This window comes from Lagenorhynchus albirostris, chromosome 12 (genome assembly GCF_949774975.1).
Source record: "Lagenorhynchus albirostris chromosome 12, mLagAlb1.1, whole genome shotgun sequence".
NCBI lineage: Eukaryota > Metazoa > Chordata > Mammalia > Artiodactyla > Delphinidae > Lagenorhynchus > Lagenorhynchus albirostris.
The window spans coordinates 32,520,475-32,546,087 of NC_083106.1; the positions used below are offsets into that span (position 1 = coordinate 32,520,475).

General features: G+C 37.1%; 1 protein-coding gene across 1 annotated transcript in view; it reads right to left on the minus strand.

Moving 5' to 3' along the window:
* LAMA2 (laminin subunit alpha 2) overlaps window positions 1-25,613 on the minus strand; it is a 605,756-nt gene that overhangs the window by 105,405 nt on the left and 474,738 nt on the right. Inside the window, exons 35-40 of the mRNA XM_060167667.1 lie at window positions 16,205-16,316; window positions 11,285-11,447; window positions 9,772-9,982; window positions 2,603-2,719; window positions 1,742-1,905; window positions 262-400 (exon numbers count right to left, since the gene is read on the minus strand). Coding sequence (XP_060023650.1) covers window positions 262-400; window positions 1,742-1,905; window positions 2,603-2,719; window positions 9,772-9,982; window positions 11,285-11,447; window positions 16,205-16,316 — 906 coding nt within the window. The remainder of the gene's footprint in view (window positions 1-261; window positions 401-1,741; window positions 1,906-2,602; window positions 2,720-9,771; window positions 9,983-11,284; window positions 11,448-16,204; window positions 16,317-25,613) is intronic.

Consider the following 25,613-nt stretch of genomic DNA (forward strand, 5'->3'; position numbering starts at 1 on the left):
GAGTTGGTGGCACAAACTATTTGGCATCTGCGATAATTTCAAGACCCTTATTAATAGTGGAAATTAGTAGGTGACTGAGAAAAGAGTTTTGCTATGACTGAGAATTTATTTAGGATAAAATTTAAAAGGAGCCTTTGAAAATAATACAAAACAAATATTCTAATTTACTAGCATTTTCCAGAGCTTTGAGAAATTTAGTTCAGGTACTTATTCAAACAGATTGACCTCCATTCTCAGTACATAACGCTATTTGTTTCTTACCAGTTCTGTGGCTTCATGTGCAAGATCTTTGGCTTCTTTGGCAATTTTCTCAGCTTTATCAATATAGTCCTTAATATTGCTGTAAGCTTTGAAGGCTGCAGTGGCATTGAAGGAGATGTTTTTGGCCTCATCAAGGATTCTGTTGGGATTGCCCCCCAATAGAACATCAGAGCAGTTGGTACTCAAATGAAGAACATCTTACTTATAACAAATATGGCTTCCAAATGATCATGGTCAGTATAATTATGTTAATTCCAAACCATAGTGAGGTATCTACTAATTGTATTATATTGTAGTTTTCAGTTTAAACTCATATTCCTAAATAATTAAGCAGTGAAATGCTGCCAACATATTTTTAAGTACCCATAGCATCCTCCAGAAGTTTCTGCAACCATGAGCACCACGCAAGTATGAGCAGTGAGACGATTCTTTATGTTATTTGTGAAGCACGCACAGGTTTCAGAGCACTTGTTCTATATTATTGGAATGAAGTTCACAAAACCTCTTTAGAGTAGGTGCACTTCTCAGATGAGGCCAAATGAGTCTCGGTTAAATTGCTTGTCTCAGGTCACATGACCAACATGTCACTAATTAGCTAATTAAGGACCTGGAGCCTGCCTCTGTTGACTTCTAGCTTACTGCTCCATTTACCACCCTTCATGATAAATTAGCAAAATGTTAAAAAATGTTGTAAAGTTGTTATAAAATGAATTGTATGTAAATTTTTTCCAGGGTCTTCAAACATTAATATTTTCCTTTGTATCAAGAGTATTAAGTATTGAAACAGAACCTTACACATGGAGTATATTAAATACAGATTCATTTAGGAAAATTATTCTTGGGGCTAATACACCTATTTTGTTATGACAACCCTGAAATTGTAGGGGAAGCACACCAGTTATACCTAGAAGGCTGTTTACGAGTCAAACACACCTCACCAGTTGCCCCTCCCTCACTGACCCGTATAAGAATCCCAGTTCTAATGAGCTGTTATTTCACAGGGCAGTATGTAGTGCCTCCATGGAATGTGAAAGAAAAAACAAGACTTAAAGGCTATGTATGGAGCCACATTTTCAAAAGCCACCCTTTTAACAATAAATAGTTTGATTTCATTAAAAATATAAAACTGAAATTTGAAGCAGAATGTGTGTTTATACATTATTATTTAAAATGCTAATAAGGAAACTGCTGTGCTCTCCAATAAAGAACAGAAAATATTTTTTCTAAGTGTAGCCTAAGGCAATGTTCACTCCCCACCATGCCATATTTGAATCTACTTTTAACTCAGACTTTTGATGCTGCTCCAGTAGAGCTTTGCCCAGACCCTTCTAATTAGGCTTTTCCACAGAAAGGCCATGTAGCTCGTATGTGCATAATTACAAAAATCAAGCTTTGAAAGCAACTCTCTACCATTTCTGCTAGTCAAAACTTTTGGACAAGCGTCAAGATACATAGATATTTCCAACAACAAATGACATACCTATCAAGGACAGCAGATGAATCATTTAACTGAGCCGCATGGCTCTCAGCCTGGGACACCTTCTCAGCAAGCTTCCTGTCCTTTATTTCTTGGGAGAGGTCATCTATTTTACCTTTCAGATCCTCAGACAGGGGTGGCAATTTAGTTTGAATGTCTTCAACATACTGATATGTAGAGAGAAGAAGGTATTTTAAGTAAGTGAATCCAAGCCTCCTCTCACTTATTAATTTCTCTTGGAGATCTAATTATACACACTTAGGTTTTTATGAAACTTCAAATTTACTAACCTAGCAAAAAAAGAATAGAAAATAAAAGCTATTACTTAATGATAGAGATTAGGAAATATATGAAGGCAATTTATACCAAGAAGAACCTGACAATCTTTTTAAAAAAATGCTACTTTGTAGCATAAATAATAGTCATTGGGATCTTTTACACTATTTGCATTTCTATTACCATTCATCACCACATATCAGTATCTACTGCGTTAGACAGTATGTTAAAAGTCTGTTTGTAGCTTTACATTTCTCTTTTAACTAATATTCTGTGAATATTGAAGCAGATTGTAAGTGCTATCCTAGGAACAAGAAATGCCCTTCATCACTGTGAAAAAAATACAGGTTGGTGTGAGTGTGTGAGTACCCTCACCAGACATTCATGTCTACTGAGCGAATAATGTGAAGTCCTAATTGTTACCAACGGGTGAGCACGGTCACAATAGAATAAGGCAAAAACAACTTTATACCCACAAGAAACTAACAGTATTTGCTTATACTACTGAGATGTCTCATTGATTCCCATTTATGAGAGCTTGTATCATTATCATCTTTCTTTTAACTTTGGGTTTCACCAAATACTCACGTCTATGACTGAGTTGATTTCATCTGCAAGACGGTTGGCTTCATCAAGTATGTCAGTTCCTTCTTTTAAAGTGTCCTCAGTTTGTCGTTTGCCACTTTCAATAGCCTCCTTCTTTTTCTGTAGGACAGTATAAACAAAACATCAAAATGCCCTTTGGGGAAAACCCTATCCAGCCCTGTATTCCTGGCTTTCCTAAGCTGTCTAAACAAGGCTTTGCAAACAAGATATGTCACGTTGACTGTGAGACTACATGAGAGTGCTATAGACTACCCAGCCAGCCCTCCAAGAGTTACTTTATTTAAATACCTGTACAGGTACTTTCTTCCTCCTATTGTGAGAAAGTCATGCAAGAGAAGAAAAGTTGTGTGATGGTAGCTGAGGAATTAAAAAATATTTTTAAAGTGAGATGCACATCCATTTTAACTGAAATGTAAGTACTGAATATGCATTGCTGAGCATGTGGTAGTACACTGAATTACATTGGAATGAGACATTAAATTCCAGAATCTATGTCCAAATGAATGTTTTGTGAGCATAAGTGTAAGCAGATTTATTCTATGGGAGTTCTGTAAAAATTGGAAGAAGTGGGATTTTATTTCTTTTTATTTGTTATTTTTAAAATAATTAATTAATTTTATTTTTGGCTACGTTGGATTTTCGTTGTTGTGCGCGGGCTTTCTTTAGTTGTGGCGAGTGGGGTCTACTCTTCGTTGTGGTGCACGGGCTTCTCTTGTTGCAGAGCATGGGCTCTGGGCGGGCAGGCTTCAGTAGTTGTGGTGCATGAGCTTAGTTGCTCTGTGGCATGTGGGAGCTTCCCGGACCAGAGCTTGAACCCGTGTCCCCTGACTTGGCAGGCGGATTCTTAACCACTGTGCCACCAGGGAAGCCCAGAAGTGGGATTTCAAAGGAAACTTAGGGAAAGTACTTTCCAAAAAAAAAGAGAAACTCTCACATGGAAGAATAAACTTAATGGACTGTTCCATAAAAAAGAGAGCAGACTCTAATTTTTCTTTGAAACTGATAGCTTGTCTCAAACCACATGAAACTCATTCCTAGTCTGGAAGAGTAAAATCAATGAGAAAGATATAGTGTTATTTCTCCGTTTGGAACATAATTTTGCCTTTTTTTTCTTTCTATTTCTGACTCATTCTTTCAATTACCTTTTTACCTGTGGATTTAACTGCATCAATTATAATTTTAAGCCTTTGCCACTTACGCTTTTTATATAAATAATAATGCTAGTTTATACATTCATTTAGATTTCAGTATGTGCCAGGTAGTTTATAAGCTTTTCTCATTTAATTCTAAACTAACACACGTCCTGTGTTTATCACCTTTTAAATGAATAGAAAATTGAACAAGTTAAGTGATTTACCCAAGGTCACACAGTTAGTACAGTGTAGTTAAGATTTGAATCCCAGTCTACCTAATGATAGAGCTTCGGTCTTGAGGTGTGAAAGCACTGACTTTCCAATTGTGGAAATCACACTTCTTATTTGCACTGGACAGTGCTAATTTCACACCCTACTTTCCCTACCTCTTCACCAACCACTTCAATCTGCTGCCAGTACACACATCTTATTCCCGCCTCTGAGCCTTTACAGTTGCAGTTGCCTTCACCATGTGCCCTTCCCCAGTTCCTTGCCTTGTTTCCTCCTCCATTTAGCTTCATGTAAAATGCTTATTCTCTCAATACTCAAAATATGGCCCATTGACCAGCAGCATTGGCATCACCGGGAAGCTTCTTAGAAATGCACAATCTCAATGCCTTTTTGGGAACTACCAACTCAGAATCTGCATTTAACAAGAAGCCTAAGTGATTGATATACACAATAAAATTTGAGAGAAATTGGTTTAGAACACAGCCTGGCACACAGTGAACACTACAGAATTGTTAACTATTATAATTACCTTATTTTCTTTTCCCTAGAACTCATTTATCTGCATTATATTTTATAGGGTGGCCATCGATTATAGAAACATAGATAATACGATTTTACTTTTTGTATAGATTGAACCATCTTGATTGCTTCTTCTAAGAGTTGCTAAAAGCACAGGCTATTTAATGATAATCAGACACCAGTTCATCACAAGATGCATGCATAGGGAGGAGAGGAAATGTACAGCCCACTGAGCTGGAACTAGTGGGCGAAGGATAACATTTAATTCATCAGGCAATACACTGAGAACAAGTCACTTATTATGCATATTAGCCCATGCTCCAGACTTTATGGCCATATTATATTCTTATTTATTGGTTTAGTGACTATCTTTCTCACTATAATATAAATTCCATAAAACAGTCTTTGTATCACTTTATCTTCAGTACCTAGAAGAGTTTCCTCAATAAATAGTTCTGTTTGCACTGGTGACTTTTGGTTCATTCAACTACTCCCAGACCCGGCTAAATAAGAGAAATTTCATTCTCCCTTCACAAACAGCAAATGTAGAGGTAGTCCTGATGTTCCTGGTTATAAGGCATATCTTATTTTCCAAAGGTCTGACACTCTTATATAACTATCAATTTTAGCCCTTAGCTTTTTTTGTGTGTGTGTGGTACACGGGCCTCTCACTGTTGTGGCCTCTCCCGTTGCAGAGCACAGGCTCCGGACGCGCAGGCTCAGCGGCCATGGCTCACGGGCCCAGCCGCTCCGCGGCATGTGGGAGCTTCCCGCACCAGGACACGAACCCGTGTCCCCTGCATCGGCAGGCGGACTCTCAACCACTGCGCCACCAGGGAAGCCCTAGCCCTTAGCTTTTGTATGAACTGATTTAAAATTGACCCTGGACAGACATTCAAGAAACTTTCTTTAGCATGGCTTGTTTGCATTTATGAATCAAGCTAACAAAATGCTGTATCAATAGGAGGGAGAATATTTCCACCTATATGTGAGGTGAAGAGCTACATTCATTTTGGTTTCAATTAAGCAGTGAGTTAGAATCTTTATAAAAGCTCTCTTTGAGTCACTTTAAGGAATCCATTGTTATGCAAAGATCAAAATGTGCTTTTTTTTTTTTTTTTAATAACACTGAAGCAGAAATGATCTAGGGATTAAACAGATTTTCAGTGGTGGCTAGTTTCAGATTAGACACTAATGAAATCTAGGTTTGAACCAAGGAAAGATGAAGATTTGGAGCTCCTAAATATTGATAAAAGCATCGATATAACATTTATCTGTGTTTGCTTTATAGTACTTTCTTCATTGAGAAAGAACACTTCTGTTCTGTCTTGTGCCAGGTACTACTCTCTGCCCTGGAGATACAGTGGGCCAGAAGACATGTTTCTCATGGCTTTCTGGAGGGAAAAAAATTGAATGAATATATTAATGTATATTTTTTATGATGAGTGCTATAAAAATAAATAAAGACAGGGAATGGATAGAGAAGGATGTAGGATATAAAATACTTAAAGATAGGAAGCTTTGAGGAGCAAACGGGGGGCTCATGTTTAGAGAGAATATTCTCCAAGTGTATACCACAAGCATAATTGTTAAGTGATTCTGATTAGACACCAAAGTTGTTGTATTTCTACTTTTAACTTCTAATTAGATCTTAATACATTCCAGAGCTTTGTAAGTTTAATACCTGTTTTTTTTTTTTTGCTGAGGGGTGTTGCTGGGGGGTGGATTAAGAACTTACAAAAGTTATCTTCCTGTCTGTCTCTATCTAGCAACTCATTCTTTCCTTTCTTCCAGCTCCTTCCTGTTCAAGGTCATAATGGTAAACTTGGGGACACACTGCTCAAAACACATTACTTTGCTTGACTGAATTGCTCATCTTCTCTTTGCCCCTCAGCCCACAGTTTCCTCTGCCTTTTCTCCATTGCTGGAAATGGCATTCTAACCCTGTCCTGTTCTAGAAAGTAGCATACAAAGCCTTCTGTGATCTGGCTCCAAAGCCCCATTTTCAGAGCCATCTTCTGCTACAGACTTACGTAGCTTATGAACAAGTATCACTGCTTTATTCGACATTTCCTAAGATCATACTTGCAGAGCTCTGTGTTTCTGCTTATGCTGCTCCATCATTTCTATTAACTTCTATGATGCCATCATTTTGGTGTTTGATTCTCCCAGCCCATATTAATCACAGTGTTACATATAATGAAAGGTTAAAATGCCTGAATTTTCAGGGAATCATAAGTTCTCTGAGGCCAGAAATCATTCCTATTCAGCCTCTAACACCCTGGTTACCAATAGCATCTTGATAATGGTAGGTGTCTAACAGACATCTGCATATTTTTCCTGCCTGCTTTCCTAGCCTTGTATCACACTATTTTCCAAAACAAAACCAATCCTCCAGTTTACATGAACCACTCAGAAAGTCCCCCAAATATAATTTTAATCCATGACTCCAATATTTCAATTGCTTCTGATAGATTTCAGGATAAAACCAAATTCCTCAGCTTCATTCTCAGAATGCAGTTCTCTTATAACTCAAGGTCTGGACCCTCTCTGTCTTCGTTGGCTTTCTATCCCCTCACTAGTTCACAGGCAGTCTTTATTCCAATCCTATCAAATCACTGACATTTCTCCAAAATGTCTATATGTTTGCATGGTTTTTTTTCTTATTTCTGGAATGTTCTTCCTCTTCTACTTTGACTCACTAGAGCTCACCCTTTAGGACTTAGCATACGTGTCAAGTCCTCTATGAAGCCCTTCCTAAATCCAGGGGTGATTTCGATGCCCTTCCTTTGCATACCTCCATGATAACTCCTGGAGTGTACAGACTAGTTTACTTGTGTGAGCCTCCCGCTAAATACAGGTCACCTGAAATCATCAGAGGTGGTGTTTTATTTTTTATATCAATATCAGTGTCTTTAAAGCTTAAGGCTGCATCTGAATCATGGGTGGGATTTTAAGAACACAGGTTGCTGGGCCCCACTCCCAGTTTCTGAGTTGATAGGTTTGGGGGGAACCTGAGAATCTGCATTATTAACAAGTGTCTGGGCGATGCTAACGCTGCTGTTCCAAGGACCACGCCATGGGGACCAGTGTTCGATATACTCGGTTTAGTACATTTCCTGAACTTAGGAGGGGTTTGATAAATGTTTTTAATAATAAACATTACATGCTTACTTCCTTAAATTAAAAAAAATGAGTTGGGTCTTAATTATATCACCTTTTTGTGGGCACAGGCTCAATGAAGTCATTTATTGAAAGCACAACTAATTACTCAATCAAATGGATACAACATATCAGTTCTTTTAAATCTATATGTACATCAGATTAACCCAGGGGATGTTTTAGAATATGGACCCTGGACCACACCTCAGACCAGCTACCTCAGATTCTGGGTGGGAGCCCAGGGGATGCATCTGTTTAGCAAACTCTAAACAGGCGATGCTTTATTGGCCAGTCTAGCATCAACCTTGGCAATCAACCTTAATCAGCCTTGGCAAGCAACCTTAAATAAGCTCTGCCTTATTCATATTAATTTAGTCAGTTTATCTATTTATTCTAGTAAGTTTTAAACAAGCCTTTAGTTAAGCATCACGTGCAAAATGAGAATACAAGAAGGACAACTTACACTTCAATACTGACTACATAAGCTCCAGGCTTCTCTAGGGGTACCCAAGAATGATGGCTCTTGGTTTTAAACATCACTAAAATGAAGGAATAGCTAAAAGCACCATTTACTGTGCCACTACAACTCTTCTTGAAATACTTCCCAGATGCTTATTATAATTTCCACACAGGTTATTTTAATTTCTTAAACTGTTGCCATAAAATGGAGTGGTGCACCTCCGGGTAAGTTACACCACTGGTGTATCACCGAGCAAGATGAATCATGCGGAAGCCTGTGATATGAAGGCAGCCTAGCATCCTGCCTAACAAGACAGTGCTTTTTCTTTAATATTGCCAGCATGTCAGTAGATTCCAAATTGGTTAAGATTAGATACATCAGTGAGTCTCCTCAATCCTCTATCAAAATGACAAGGCTAAGTCCCAGGGGAGGGATCCAGAAAACAATTCTTTTAAAAAATTAATTCATCCTTTTACTTCTTAATCCAAAGGAAAATGGAAAGAAATGAATGGATAAAAAAAATCCAGATTCTTTTTATTCAACTGTCATTCCATGAACAGTTTTGAGAGCATAATATATGCCAGAGAGTGTTCAGTTATAGCTGCAGGTAAAATTTTATGTTAGAAGAGATAAAGGTCTGCCACTGTTTTCAGATCTGTTGGGGTCAAATACTTTGAAAAGAACAAAGGTAAGTTTGTTTCTGGTGAGGAAGTTTTTTTTTTAAATGCTAAATACAGGTTTGTGCCATCATATGAGCTGAATTCACTGTAGGGAGAAGTGATCAGTTTGCCATGTTAAATATTAAGAAAGAAACGAGAGAGAAAGGGAGAGAAAGGAAGGAGAGAAGGGAAGTAGGAAGGAAGGGAGAAAGGAAGGAATGGAAGGAAGGCTCTGTTTTAGTTCTAGCTTCATTAACACTCTAAAAAAGGCAGAAGCTGCCTATCATTTCTTGAGGAGAGAACTCTCTCTTGTCTGAGGAAAAGGAGACAAAAATAACTCAGACTTGATCTGCTCATGTTAGTCCGTTGTAAAATATCATTTTCATAGAACATGTTGCAAAGAAGAAGAGAACCAAAATTTTCCCAGGCTCTGGTCTCTCAGTGAGCTGTTTCCTCTGTGCTCCAATTCCATTAGAAAATCCTCGGCACTTCTGTGATTTATGGCAGCCGGATGTCTAAACCCTGGTTTGTGGATCAGGTTGGGTGGACTGTACAATCATATGGTATTAGTATTTGAAGAAACTCTAGATATGCCCTAGTGTAATGCACTCATTGTATAGTTGAGAGACTGATGCTTTGAGACTTTAACTTACTCACACTAGTACTTCTAGTTAGTGGCACAGTTGTCGTTAAGACCAAGGACCCCTGACACCCAGTAAAGATCTCATTCCACTGTACCATTCTGCCCTTAAAAATCTTAAATAGTTTAAGTTATCTAAATTGTATTTGATTATATGGGCAATGACCATTCATTAAAAAACAAAAAGAAGGCTCATTCCCCGTTCTGCTTCTTAGAAGTCTCCTTTCAGAGCTGTCACACTTGATTTCATGCGTGTGCATCAACTTGCATCAACTTGACTTACTCCGCCATGGTCAAACTCCCACCCCGTGCTCCCAGATTCAGATGAAAGAGCCTCTAAGACTCACCTCCAAAGCAGTCATGTTTTTCTGGTTTTCTGCAGATAAGCGATTAGCTTCTTTGATTTTATCTGTGGCTTCTCTCAACAGGTCCCAAGCATCATCAACCTTGCTTTTGTAGTCTGCCAGTTTCTCCCGGAGATCCTTCTCCATTTCTTCATTTTTCCCTCGGGATTCTCCAAACAGCTTCTTCACTTTCTTCAGAAGGGCTTCTGCAGTTCTATAAACACCCCAGCCCAATAAGAGACAATAAGCCCTTGCCACTGCCTCAGGGTTTATTGGTATTAAACAGTGTTACAAAGAAATGCTAACATTAGAAGTATGGAAAAATTAAAAACAATATTTAAGGCAGATTGACTGTGTGCTAAACCAAGTTGAAAACTGATAGCTGAAAAGTGGCAAGAGCATTTATAATTAAAACTAAAGAAGAAAAAACTCCACACATTTAAAATTGATTAGTAATATAACATTTTCACTTGGAAGGGATCTCATGTTATTCTCATAATCTGGCTGATGAAATCAGTTTTATGATTACTTCACACACCAAAAATAAAATCTACCTGATTAACCATGAGATATTTTCACTGTTACTTTGAATATAAGATATGAATATTGATATGTTTGGTTAGAAACTGAATATAGCGCCATGCTGTTGACATGCTAGTATGATATAATTTTGACCTACTTTTCTTTTCCTTTGAACTGAGTGTTCTGGGAGTTTCCTGGATTCAACTTAATGGTTTTCCTAAAGTGATAATATCTGAGCCCTTTAAGGAAGGCTAAATATTTGAAGAACAGTAGTTCTCAAACTAAAAGGCATCATAATTCCCTGAAGAAGTTGCCAAAACAGATTGCTGGGCCCCATCCCCAAAGTTTCTGATTCAGTAGGTCTAGGGTGGGGTTTGATAATTTGTATTTCTAACAAGTTCTTAGGTGTTGCTAATGTTGCTGATTTAGTATATACTATTTGATTATTAATAACACCATCACTTTGAAGTTAGCTGACTATGAATGTAAAAATGTATTTTTTTATTGAGTGTACGGTCACAGGAATTCATTGGCATTGTAAAATCACTATCATTAGTCACAACCTCAAATTCTCAAACTTTATTTCATAGTATTAGGCATGTATTATTTGACAAGTCTTCTAGTCAGTATTTCCTAAGATGACAAAATGTATAGGATGGCCTGTTAAATTCATAACTTTATCCAAAGATATTTTTATTAAAACAAAAATAATTAATAGTTCTAAAGGCCCTAATAATGGAAATTAATAAAGCAAGACCATTAGCCTAATTGCAGAAGGGACAGCACCAAAAAAAGATCATTTACTTGATTATATATAGGTATAAACATGCCTTTGATCCATTTTAGAGCAAGACAAATGATAACTAAGTAGATGAAAAATAAATAAAGAACAAAGTATCTCCTACTGATATGTGATGGAAAATTTAGAAATCTCTAAACAACAATTTGGAAAGCTCAGTTTATCAAATGAAAAAGTAACAGAGCTTCTACTCACACCAACTCATCTTCAGCAACTTCCTTTTGTGTGTCTAGATTTTTCCTCCTCAGTTCTGTCATCATCTTATCAACTTCATTCTGAAGCTCTTGCAAATTTCTCTCAAAGGCCTTGTCTTGAATTCCTAGAGTTTCATTTAGTTTTACAGCTTTTTCACTTACAGCTGCAGGGGGTAAAACAAATTTTGCAAATTAGTAAACTAAATGCCACATGCAAAAATGGCACCCAACATCTGCTCTTCCCCACCATCTCTAAGAGAAATGTTGTTTGTCATGGGTGTTCCTGCTGGGAAACAGAGAGGCAGTTGCTATAACAATCCATAACAAACAAGGAAATGTGACATATTTCTTCATATTACATTGCTTTTAGGGGGACACAGTAATTAAAACACAGTGTTTCTACCCCAAAAGGAAGAAATAAAGTAAACAAATAGCTCAAACCTTCTTCAGGTAAAAGGTAAAAAATGAGACATGTAGCATAACACTTGGAAGCTGAAAATGCAAGGTCTGCATTGCTGATAAGACACAATCATATTCAATTTTAAAACCCTGAGTATAGAAACACTATCAGTGATGAGATCTCTCAAAACGAACCTGCCCTTGTACTTCCACGCAGTTCTGTGTTGATCTGTGTAAAGGAATGAGGAAAGGAGCCCCTATCTACGGACAGGCATTATGCATTAGGGCTCACAGATACCCTCCAGCAATAACAGCCATCCTAAGAGTCTGTGTTTATTATGCACTAAACAGGTTTTCAAACTGTGCTCTTTGGAATCTTAGGATTCTCCAGGCGCTTCAGGTATTCTACAAATGATATCTCTTCTGCCAAGAATCTGTTTTATAGGTTGGTGCTCTGGGCAAGTTTTCATTTGAAAAAAGAATTCTATGTCAAATAATAGTTTGAAAAATTGGTGAACTGAAACATGTACACAGTTCTTAGTTTTAGACCAACTTTTCCTGAAGCGTGTTCTATGGAGCATTAATTTAGCAAGATGAAGAGAGGTGTTTTTCTGAACTCTTTTATCTTCTGAACACTATTTCTATTATATAATATTACCTATGAAAATCCCCAGAAAAAAGGCTATGGGTTGGCCAAGAGACATTTTCTACCATTCAAAGCTGTATCCTAAGAGCTCTTTAAGACCTAAAGAATTTTCAAAACTCATTTCTATACTTGGAGAAACTTTTCTGATTAACACTGGTGGGAGCTGTTCCAAGGGTCATATGAACAGAGCTCCTGAAAAAAGTGCACATAGTTAGGCGAAGTAGACCAGCCATGGGGATGTGACATGGTGGGTTAGTACAGCGGTTCTGAAATGTGGTCCCCAAATTAGCAACCTCAGATCACCTGGGAACTTGTTAGAAATGTATATTCTCAGGTCCCATCACAGATCTATTGAGTCAAAAAGTCTGGGGTGTGGACCAGCAATTTGTGTTTTTAACAAGCCCTCCACGATCTTCTGATGCACCTAGAGTTTGAGAATCTTGGGTTAGTAGAAGAAATTGAGTTTCAATCTCGAATTCTACCCTTTCCAAAATGCATCTTTCTAATTCTTTTTTAATGATAAATGTCTTTGGTTAGAAAATTGCTGCAGTCAACCTGTTATTTCTGATAACCATAGTTTAATCTGCAGAACAATCTAAATCAGGTCTTTTAAAGAACAAATATGGCCATTCTTAGCCCTGTGGTAGAAATTATGCTCAGGTGCTATTCTTAGAAGTAGGTGAGGGTGCCTACTTTCTGGCTGACTACTTCATAGTCATCCCTTGACATATGCCAAAGAACCTTCTTAAGATCCCACCACTGTGATTAGTAAGATATCACCTAGGCCATGTCATTCTTGTTAAGGAAACATGGTAACCATGGACTATTGATTGGAAAGCTCCTTGGTCCAGCAGACTATGGGGAAGCCATGCTAGAATGCTGATGATGAAATGTAAGAAGGTTTCTACTCTTTAGATTTCAAGAAAGGTAGTAGTAGATTTGGCTCTACTGATGATACAGCCCCATCCTTTGGTCTGAGTGCATGCCTATCTGTACAGTTGATTTTAACCAATTGTAGCATGTAAGTAACCAATGACATCATTTGTCTTCACATTTTTTTTTTAAATGAAAGGGATAAGCCCCACTTTCTAACCTGACAAAGCTGTATGTTTTTTCATTATTAAATGAATACATAAATGAACTTTGCTTAAAGACATTTTTGGAAATTTGATGGAATTTAGGTCCTGGGCCTAGGTGGTATTGAGGAAGGAAGGAATGTGAGATGCAGCCTCACTATTTCTTTTGTGGTCTAATCTCACAGCTAAATTTCTACAGAGAAGAATTTGGTGGAAAAAGAATGATGGAGTGAGAAAAGGAAAAGATGGATTGCATCATTTCTTTTAAATGAAAGCAATATGTAAGCAACCAGAAGAAATTATTAGGGCACACAAAAACTGCTTTAGCAAAATGATGCTATATTAAGAAAGCAGCATTATTTTAATAGAAGAGGTCTGATTGCTCCTTTGCTTCTATACATGGAATTTGGAACTTCTCTGAGTACTTTTAAACTAAAGATAAATGTGTTATGTAGTCTACTATTCCAAGATATACACTATCACTTCAGTATGTTTTCAACAGTATTAAAAATACTTACAACATAAACACATCTTTTAAATTTAATTATCTTTTCCTTCTAACTTATTACAAAGGGAATTTAAAGTTGTTTAAAAATATCTTTAAAACAAGATAAAATAAATATAAAAGGAAATGGAGCAAAGATAAAAAAAATTAATGTAAATCAGGCAAAGAGTTACTAGACAGAAATGCATATGCTGGAATGCCCAGGGCAGTGGATCCTACATCTAGTGTTAAGCAGCTCAGTAGCCAATGCATCAGGATAAAATGGAGTATTTTAAGAGGTATACAGTATCTATAACATACAAACTAAATAAATAAATTCCTCAGAAGAGGCAGAGCTGTTTTTCATGCTGAACCTGAGAAAAATATCCTATAATGGGTAAATTTATCATGAATGACTAATACTATTGAGACCTGAAGAACAGGAAAGAAGGGTGTCCAGCATTTCTTAAGTCTTATTATACATCAGAACATATGCTAATGGTTTATACAGACATTCAAGCCTTGTTATATATATATGTAAACGCTTTATGATTTAACTCTGGCATATTCAAATTTGAATTTTCATGAAATTTTAATAGTTAGATTAATTCTGTCAAAGTTCTTTTACAAAGAGCTGTGGTTACCATTTTTGTTATCATTTACGTTAGTACCTGGTGGAAGAAGAGAGTAGTATTCATTTTGTCCTCGGGTATAGGATCACAGCTGTCCACATGGTACTTCACATGAATTAGAAAAAGGTGCCCCATTTGGACAGACACAGCCAGACCACCTGACTGATGCACAATGTAGGAAATGGGAGACACCTTTGATGACCTAACCCCTTTCTTTGATAGAGAGATTGTGGATGGTGAGCCAAGCCTGGGTTAAATATCATCTCCACTCTGCCCCCTGCTGGTGCCTTTGTGGCACGCACAAAGATGTAGATAAAGTAGGCAGTGCTGGTACTGGAGTCTACCGGAAACGTGTATTAGGATTTATTCTTATGTAGCAACGTTTGATTGAAATGATCAAGATTAGTTCCTAGGATAGGCTGCTGGGTGTCAATGTTTGAGACTGAGTTGGAAGGAAAAGGAAAGTCCCTGGAGTACTGACTAATGTCTTCAGGGATCCAGGTAGAGTGAATCTGTTCTAGCTGCAATGGGATTTTTTTGGTGGGAGGAAGGGAGGGTGGACACTTTCAAATAACATTACTGGAAAATAAAAACAGGGAAAGGACAACAACTTCATCTAGCAGAGGAGAAACCACAACGAGTTAACTGAGATTTTTTTGGTAGGAGTAACTTCTGTTTCGGATCCTGACACGTCTTGCCTGAGATTATGCCTCAGATTGAAACTCTGTTGTTTCTTGCTGTGGGGAATCTTTGGAATTTTCTGCCTCTTCTTGGCCAGTGATTCCTAAGACTGACCTGTCAGGATATGCCTTGAAGGTTCTCACGTCCTGATTTATTTGGCTATATTAGAAAGCAAAGTATCTAAAATGTATAACATTATAGAGCAATAAAAATGTTTTATTTTTAAAGCAAAAAGAAAACACTTTTTCCTATTTTCTCAACATGCATGCATGTTTATCATATATTAGTAGATATTTAAGAACTAATGTTTTGTTGTTTTGTTTTTTGAGGGTTTTTCATTCTTTCTTTTTGCATTATCTGTTTTCTTTGAGTTTCTTAATCTGGGCTTTTGCCTAAAAATGGCTTCCACTTTGATTCTCAAATCAGATTGGTAGATGCCAAGAACTAACCCCTTGAGAATTGTGGACTAAATGCAGTAGAGCTTCTGGTAAGGTAGCACATCCAAATCCCAAGCAACAGATGTTCATTAAAAACTGGTACCAAGTATTTAAAAGCCATTTTGAGAAATTAAAGTGCTGCTTTAAGGTACTGAGCAGAACAATAAAATTAACTTTTTTTTTAAAAATCAAGGATCTTTTAAATAGTTCTGAATACAAAAACAGCACCATAGCAGAGGATAAGTTGCCCATTAACTAATTTAATCATATTTGATCACAATAGCCATTCCTCAAGGATCAGAGCATTCATAAAGGAATGCATTCAATTTACTGCTATTTTGTACTCATAATTCCTAATTCACTGACTTCTGTCACAAATTTAACACTGTAGGCTGTAGATTCTCAGTTGATAATGCCCTTGAATATCTTGATCAAAAAACTTTTTAAAAATCCAACCCTCAAATTTAGAAATGTCATCTCTTACTAGAGAAATTCCAGTCCTGTGCAATCCTTTTTTTCTTTTCCTGTTAGGAGAAATAATGATTAAATTGTGAGTTTTCTAATACCTTCTGCCTGCTGGGCCAGGTCCTTAATGAATTCTCCTAAGGAGTTTGCTCTCGTGTTGGTCCTCTCTGCATCCTGTCCAGTTTGCTCGCCATCTGCTGTCACTTTGGTAGCCTAATGAACCAAATTCGGGAAAAGCATAATTAATAGAGATGATGAAGCTACAGCTAGATAAGCTCTCACCGGCTGCATTTTCTTTCAAATATTACTTTGAGCCAAAGGAAATTGATGAATTATTGATCAGATGTACTGGAAATGACGCCCGTGCTCAAATATACAATTAAACTTTATTACTTCGTCCATTAAATGGAAATCAGAGAGCTGTATTTGGTCTTTTTAAAACCCTCATTGTACGCAATGGCACAGTAGAAGCCATAAAGCAGAATTATTTTTGAAATATTTTGAAGGTACTATTGCCAAAAGTCTTTAATGGATTCTTCAGCCTGCACATGTTGCAGTTTTGTCCATATTTTATTTACTGAAAAAGTGTGGAGTGTAGCAATGATCTCTCGAAAGAGGCACAGACAACCTGTCTCAATCAGCTTGATCCTATAGATTCGGTTTAGATCAATACATTAATTAAAGAAACAAAGAAAGGGAATGCTTAGCTACTAAGTAGTAAATGCTTGTTTTATAACACTGTAAATATCTAGTAAAATGTTAAAGAAGAATAAATGTTAACTTTCCCCATATGACATCACCAAAAAAGATTCCAGTAATCACAGGACCATATATTACTATCAACAAAATAGAACAGAACTCTACAACAGCCCCACCTCCCAAAGAATGTCCTCATACTGTTTCACCCTTATTCACATTGAAAATATCACTTGACACAATGGAATCCATTTAATGTGTTCATAGTTAAGATATACCATATGTAATCAAATGGCATGTGTAACATTACAAGTTTCAGATACTACAAGGCTTAGAGCACCTTGTAATAGGTTTATACTTCGTTTTTTAATGTGTATGCATATGCTAATAAATATGACTTCCTTTTCTAAAAAATAGGGATAATCTAACTACAGAAAATGAATCAAAGAATCACAAACTGCCTCAATACAATTTAAATAAAGGTTCAAGCTGGCAGAGTATTAATACTCCACAATCTTGTACCAGAGTGCTTGCATTTTAGACATGCCCAGAGAATCTAAGTTGTTTTATACATAAACGGATTTTAAATAGAACTTAAGATAGAACTAACTGTCTGGCCAGCACAGAACATGGTAGGAGGTGCTGCAGGAATTATAGTGCATTTTATGATTTCCCAGGGGGCAATAAGAGGTTTAATCCATGAAAGTTTTCAAGGTTTTAAATAAAAGGTAGAATATAAAGTCCAACCATTATCATCTAATTTCTCAACCTTCAAATATTATCACCACAAATAAAAGAATGAAAGGAAAAGAATCCAATGGAAGTTTAAAAAATTCCTCTTTATAGTTTCAGTATATATACAAAATGATTTGGCGTGTGTTAATCAATATATTAGAATGCTCTGGATTAACTCTTCCAAAACATTAATATTGGAATGATTTTCACTTTTAAATTCGAGGTCCAGTTGGGTCAAGAAACTCTACACATACACACCACACAAATGTATGCTCACATAATTTTTTAAATGTTGCTTTTGAATTACTAAGGTCAGCTGCTTAAGATGTTGGTCATCTAAACTGCTTTAGATGTTTGTCTAGTCTGGATTTTACTGTGTTCTATAATATCTCTACTAATTTCACATATCACAGAATACTATAAGGGATTTGATCTACATTATTATCATCTTGCAATATCTTAAGAATTAATATACCACCAGCACTAGTATCACTTACTATACAGAAAATATACATTATAATTTGAACTAAAATTTATTTTTTGCTTCATCAGTATCTTATTTACATTACTAAAAGGTAATATTTCCCATAAATCTCATACCATCGAGCTTTCCAACTCTTGTATGCTCAAAGCATCTAATTTCTTGAAAATAAATGTATACTGATACACTCTCCTTTTAAAATTCTGGATGATCAAGATAATATTCATTGCCTTGACTTCTATTTATCAAGTTAATTTATAGAAAAATGTGTAAGAGTCATTGTTAACACACTCAGTACCAATAACATGAGTACTCCAATATTAAGATGTGAAGAATTCTACATGACCCATGGTAAGAAATAAGTCAAAAATGTTATAATTAAGACCCTATGCAATCAGCTTCCCTGGCTTCCTTTTATATGTAATATGCCAATCTCTTCCCTTCTTAGGGTCTTCTCATATTCTGTTGTCTTTGCCTGGAATGAGCTTCTGCTCAACACTTTAGTGGCTGGATCCTTGTCATCCATCAGCTTTCAGTTTAATAAGTATCTCTTCTTGGTGTGGCCATCCCCAGGGCATCTATCTAGGTTTCTCAGCTTCCTGCAGAAGAATATTTCCTTCATAGCTCCATGCATTTTAGAATTACTATGTACGTGTTGGCATACCTATGTAATGGCTACCTGACTAAAAAGTAAGCTCTAAGAGGACAAAAACTTGGTCTGTTTGCTCATCACTTTATATCCAGCTTAGTATGATATCTAACTTAAAGCAAATATTGAATGAATGTTGTTAAATATATGACTAAACAATTTCCTAACTAATCTTGTCAACATTATTGCCATTCTTATTGCCTACTTATTGTCTACCTTTCCAGAAAAAGCTTTGTTCACACTATTGCTCCCTAACTCCTCTCCAATTATCCAAAAGAAATCCAGCCCCCAAGATGATTCACTTCCAACTTCACCTTCTCTGTGAAGGCATCCCCAATGATTTTGACCCATACGCTCCTTTCTTAGATTTTCAAAAACAACTATCATTACCACTATTCGTGACTGTTGTGGGTAATTTTTTTTTTAGGTGTTTCGTCATATCTATTGAATCGCAGTCCTTGGGGGCTAGGGTTATATCTTATCTCTTTTTTATTCCTCCGAGTGCCAGGAACAGTGCCTGGCAAACTGTAGGGCGTCAAGGATGTTTGGTGATTGACTGATGTAGTAATAATCAACCAAACTATTCCTTTGAGGTTCTAAAGCCTGGTGGAGAAAGAAAAATCTCTTTCCATATGCCTTTCTGATACCATTCAAACTGGCCATATGCCTGGTTTTGCTTACCAGTGAATGTGGATGGCTGGGCATTTTTTCTGGACATTTTTCACAGCCTTATAGGAAGCTGCTGCTGAAGGGCTACAGCTGAGTGCTTAGGAGGAGAGCCAGGCCTGAGTGCCTCTGGTCCCAGCCACACTCCATTCTAGTTAGTGGCCTTCTGGTAATTCAAAACTAGCCTGCGATTGCACACCAAATACCACGCTGGTGGGGGTGAGTGGAGGTAGGGGCCGGGGGTGGGCAGAAATCTTTATGGCCAGCACAGTACTTACTAAGGGAGAAGATAGTCTTCCTTCTGCACAAAAAGAGCTTCCTCTCTTGGCTGCACTCCAGGAGAGGAGGAGATGTGAGATTCCTGGACCAAAAGGCATTGACTTATGATATTAGCCCTCTAAGAGGCGGGTTACACAGTCAGGCTCAGCTGTACCCCAGATTGATATGCGTGTTCAGAGGGCTGACAATACTCTTGTGTTTCGTTTACTCTTCCTGCCTTTAGAGATACATAGAGGGCAAGATCCCTATTTTCACACTGGTGAGGATGAAGGTGTAAAGAGGTTAAGTGACTTATCTGAACTCACACATATAGGAAATAGGGGACAAGACACAAATTTTCTGTCTCACAGCCTTGTATGCTGTCTGTATTAAACATTAACTTCTGTTTGGCTAACATCCAGGAGGACTGGGAAGATACTTGAAAAAGTTAAGCATTCTGGGTGGGAGGAGGGACACGGCTCCAGCTTTTATGTATTTTAAGTGCATAAGCTTTAGGTTTTAGTAAACATATTTAAAAATCCATATCAGAATATCATATAGATACATTAAAAAAAAATCATGTCCCTGGTGGCCCAGTGGTTAAGACTCTGCCTTCCAGTGCAGAGGGTGCAGGGTTGATCCCTGGTCGGGGAACTAGGATCCCACATGCTGTGCAACGTGGTTAAAAAAAAAAAAAATCCTGTCTCATTACACAGTAATGAAGTTGAAGAGTCACCTTGTCAAAACGACCCAGGAGAGACTCCATAAAGGAAGGCAATTACAAATACACTATCACCTATGGGGAGTGGTGATAGATTGTAAAAAGTGAAATTTACAAAAATCAGTTTCAACCAGGACAGGCTATTGATAATGTTACAGATGAAGGCTACATAGTACATGATAGGAGCTGTCTGCCTGATTCAGTTTGGCTCTCCTTGTATTTTATTAACTTGCCATCCCCATCCCTTAGTCAGCTTCCTTCTAACTCACTATTATCTTGTCCTTTGAGTATTTGACAAATGTCTTCTCATTTATCCTAATATGTTGTGCAATCTTCCTTTCATTCTCTATCTTAGATTTTCTTATTTTTACTTTCTCTTACCTCTGTTCTACATATTTCCAGTGTTCCTTTGTACATGATAGCTCACACACTGCTTTGCATGTATCTCTCTTACCTTTGATTATCTTTTTTTACATTCAAGTTCACTCAACTAGGTATTTTTTCCTTTTATTTTTCTTTTATTTTCTTTGTGGGGTTTTTTTTTTTTTTGAGTATTTATATCTAGGCAGCACGCATTACCATTAGGCACACATTCATTTACTTCTGAACAATGTAGCTATTACTTTCTTACTTTAGCTCAAGCAGTTCTCACTGTGCCTCTTGAAATCTGCACATAATTTTCTTGGTTGGATATTACTAGTGTCTTTCATTTTCCGCCTTCTTTATGTTAAAACTAGAACCTAATGGAGCAAATCTAACTACTGAGTAGACAACATTGCTTAGATGTCATCCACCTTTGCATTTGCAGAGGTTTTCTGCTGAATTTAAATTTGAGATCTAATCATTTACATGATATTCTTTAGGGTCAACTTCAAACACTACCGGTTCTGTATATCCAAGGGTCAGTGAAGTACTAGGACAAGCTACTAGGACAGACAGAGCACAAAGAGAGAGACAATCAACTGACCCTGGGGAATGATAATAAGTCAGTTCTATGTGAAATTTCTCCTTAAATATTTCAGGCGTCAGTTTTGAAAGTTCCAAATAAACAAATGTGATTTGTTATACATTATCTCTCTCTCTTTTAAAAAAATATTATTTTATTTACTTATTTTTTATACAGCAACTTCTTATTATCTATTCTATACATATTAGTGTATACATGTCAATCCCAATCCCCCAATTCATCCCACCACCACCACCACCACCTCCACTTTCCTCCCTTGGTGTCCATACGTTTGTTCTCTACATCTGTGTGTCTATTTCTACCTTGCAAAACAGTTCATCTGTACCATTTTTCTAGATTCCACATATATGCATTAATATATGATATTTGTTTTTCTCTTTCTGACTTACTTCACTCTGTATGACAGTCTCTAGGTCTATCCACGTCTCTACAAATTCTCTCTCTTTTAAAATATAACAGCAGAAATGAAAAACATTGTTGGCAACTTAAACCTTTTAAAACTATAAATAAGGCATTGTAAATATATATATATATGTGTGTGTGTTTATATATATATATATATATATAGTAGGCACTTAAATCATTTAAAAACTAGTTTCATCATTTTGGAAATGCCTCATCTTCATTTAAATTTGATTTTCAATATACAGTAAGAGACAAGGTAGATAAAGCTAAATTTTGATATTTTATATAGTTCAGTCTATTACATTGCATTTACCCCTTATGAAATATAAACAGTTAAGAGATGTTTATCAAAGAAAGCAAAATATTCAACTCAATATAATTATATGCCTGATTTTAGTGCATTTTAGAGAAATTCAAAATTAATGCTTATTGTAGGTTTCTATACCTTTCATTTATTTTTATGCTATTTTTAAAATTATTCACAATTAGTTAATTAATTAATTAAACAAATATTGACTGAACACCTCCTATATACATGATACTGGTGATACTGTGGTAAGGGGGAAAAAACCCCACACTTCCTGCTCTTTTGGAGTTTATAGTCTGGTGGGATAGAGAGGTATTTGTTTAATGATCATGAAAATAAATTATAACCACAAACTGAAGAAAAAGCACAGTGGTATAACACAATTATAAGAGGAATCACATCACACCTGGAATATCACAGAAGACTTGTGGTAGACTTCGAGGAGCTGAGCTTTAGAAAGTGAATTGGAATTAACAGAAGTTAACAAGATGTAGGAGGAAGTGATTTACTTCAAGGCTAAAGACAACATGTCCGGAAAGGCTCTGCGGGACAAAGTAATTGAAGGACACCATGGCTGGAGTACAGATGGCCAGGGTCAAAGTGGTGTGAGATGTGGCCAAGGTGAGACTTTGGCCTTTATCTGAAGGGCAATGAGAAGCCAGGGGGACGAGTTTAAGCACTAGGGTGCCATGTTCAAATTTGGGGTAGCAAAAGTGCATTCTGGCTATACCTTGGAGAACAATCGAAGGAAAATAAGAATAAAAGCTGGACAAGCTAGAAAGCTAATCCCAAACTAAGGGCTGGATGAGAGTAGGGTAGTAAAGATGAGATCTATACACAGAAGTGGAACTCACTGTATTTGGTAATGGGTTAAAACTTATTTTTTAAGGAGGATGAGAAGGAAGAAAGTGGCATCAAAGAAGATTTCTAGGTTTCTGGCTTACATGTTCAATGCATCAGGGTCCAGATAACCAGAGCATGAGTTGGGGAAGAGATGAGGCTGGGGAATTAAGACCATGAGGAAAGAGCATCACATGTCAATGAACAAAATGGAGAATTTGAAGGAGGAGAGTGATGTGATCAGATCTGTGATTTAGAAAGTTCACTCTGCCGTAGGAATAATAATTGTTTGGAGTTAGATAAAGTTTAGGAAGAGAGGTAATAGAAGACCTCTGAATTGGGTTGGGGTAGAATGAAGAGCAACCATTCAGTTCTATTTTGGGAGACTGGTAAATATTGGAGGATAAATCATTGAGGTGTTCTAAACAGAAGAAAGTATGGGTTTTAAGAGGAAGACGGTGAGTTTAATTTGAGATGTCCAGTTGATAGTTAGGTACATAGGACTGAAACAGGAGAATGAAGTCTGTCTTGAGAATATGGACTTATTAATCATAAACATATATGTGGCGATCAAAGCCAAAAGAGAGGGTTTACAAAGTGAGAAGAGGTGTGGACTGAGGACTGGACCCCAAGAAAATCGACTTTTGAGGGATGGGCAGAGGAAGAGCTTGAAAATGAAAGGTCTGAGAATTAAGATAAAAGCAGGGAGGAGAGTATGTTAAGAAGGAAGATAGGGTCAAAAGTGCCAATTGCTGTAGGAAGTTCAAGTAAAATCAAGTTTCCACTGGATTTAGTGACCAGCTTGTCATTGATTACCTAGTTGAAATAGTTTTAGTAGCAGGCTGGGAGTGGAAATCTAGACTACAGTGGAGTGAGAAGTGAAAGCAGACCAAGTCTTTGAAAAAATTTGGCTGTGAAATGGAAGAGGGAGGTAAGGACAGTAGCTACAGAGGTATATGGAGTTGTCATCAAAAACATCTCAATATTCCACACTAATCATACTGTCTGACAGTATGAACATGTAACATATGATTGTCGTATTCAAAAAACATATTCCAAGGGGGAAATGGAATGACAATAAATTAAAATACATTGAAAAGGATACATAATTATGCAACATTTTGCATATGTAATATTTGACATTAAATTATATAAAATAAATGTTTAAAATGTTAATCTGGGGGAGGAATATTATTCTCTTTACCAAGGGCTATCAGAGAACTAAATTGCTTCATGAAAAAGATAAGCACAAAATATACAAGCACTTGCAGGACAGAAGGCAGCTCACACCAGCCATGCAGGATCAGACTCGCCAGATGTTTTAACAAACATAAAGAATGTACTAGTCGGGCTTCCCTGGTGGCACAGTGGTTGAGAGTCCGCCTGCCGATGCAGGGGACACGGGTTCGTGCCCCAGTCGTGGAAGATCCCACATGCCGCGGAGCAGCTGGGCCCGTAAGTCATGGCCACTGAGCCTGTGCGTCCGGAGCCTCTGCTCCGCAACGGAAGAGGCCAAAACAGTGAGAGGCCCGCGTACCGCAAAAAAAAAAAATAAATAAATAAAATAAAGAATGTGCTAGTCATAAAATGACTCGCCAGCTAACAAAGTAGAGAAAAGGATTCTCAAAAAGATTGGCTGTAGCAGTGAAAGCACTTTCCAGAGGAAAGGGAACTGGAAGAACCGGGTACCTCTAGGCTCACCATAGTTTTCAATCTTAGCCGCCATCAGAATCATCTGGAAGCTCTTGAAACTCCCAGTGCTCATACTGTGCCTCAGACCAAATACATCACAACCTTTGTGGGTGAGACTGGGCACCACGTAACTCTAATGTGCACTCCTAGTTTAGGCACTATCTCCTCTAACGTAGCCATGGATAATAGGAAGTCATGGCCCCTGCACTTATACTCTGGGCCCAACTGCTGAATCATTCATGGCTGTGAGATAAAGGTACTGGGGGTCTCAGCCAATATTAGTGGATACTTATGTCATCTAGTCCTCTAGTTATGATTACATGTGTATCAATACACCTTTTGATTATCACGCTGATTGACCACAGGCAAAGAAAGAATTGATCATTTTGAATATTGAAGGTCTCCATGACAATCCTGTTTCTGGTGGGGACAAGGTTAATAAATAAGCAAGGATTTCTATTTCCTCCCCATCCTCACTTTATCAAGGAGATACTTACTTTTAGAAGTCTTATTTCTAGGCTTTCTATGTTACAAAATCTGAAGAATGGTCAGATAAAAATGGTATTGAAGTGTGGAAAGGGGGAAAAAGAGTAATGTTCCAGTGGAGAAATCTGGCAAATGCTACCTCAGTCAGGTGATCAAGATCCACATCAACAGTAATAAGACATATTGATTGCACGGGTTCTTAATATGACCTGATAAAATGATACCTTATCTCTGCGGTCTTCCCTACAAAAACCTATATGTCTATTCTGATCATGAGAAAAACATGAGGCAAACCCCAACTGAGGGACATCCTACAAAATACATGAACTTGTCAAAACTATCAAAATCATCAAGAACAAGGAAAGAATAAGAAACTGGCACGTTCTAGAAGCCATAGCCTAAGAAGACACGATGACTTAATGTAATATCCTGGATAGGATCCTGAAACAGTAAAAGGACATTAAGTAAAACTGAAGAAAAAGCAGAGTCTTTAGTTAATAATAATAATCAATATTAGTGCATTTGTTGTGATAGGTAGATCATACCAAGATATTAGTAGGGAAAGTGGGTACGGAGTATATGGGAAATCTCTGTACTATCTTTGCAA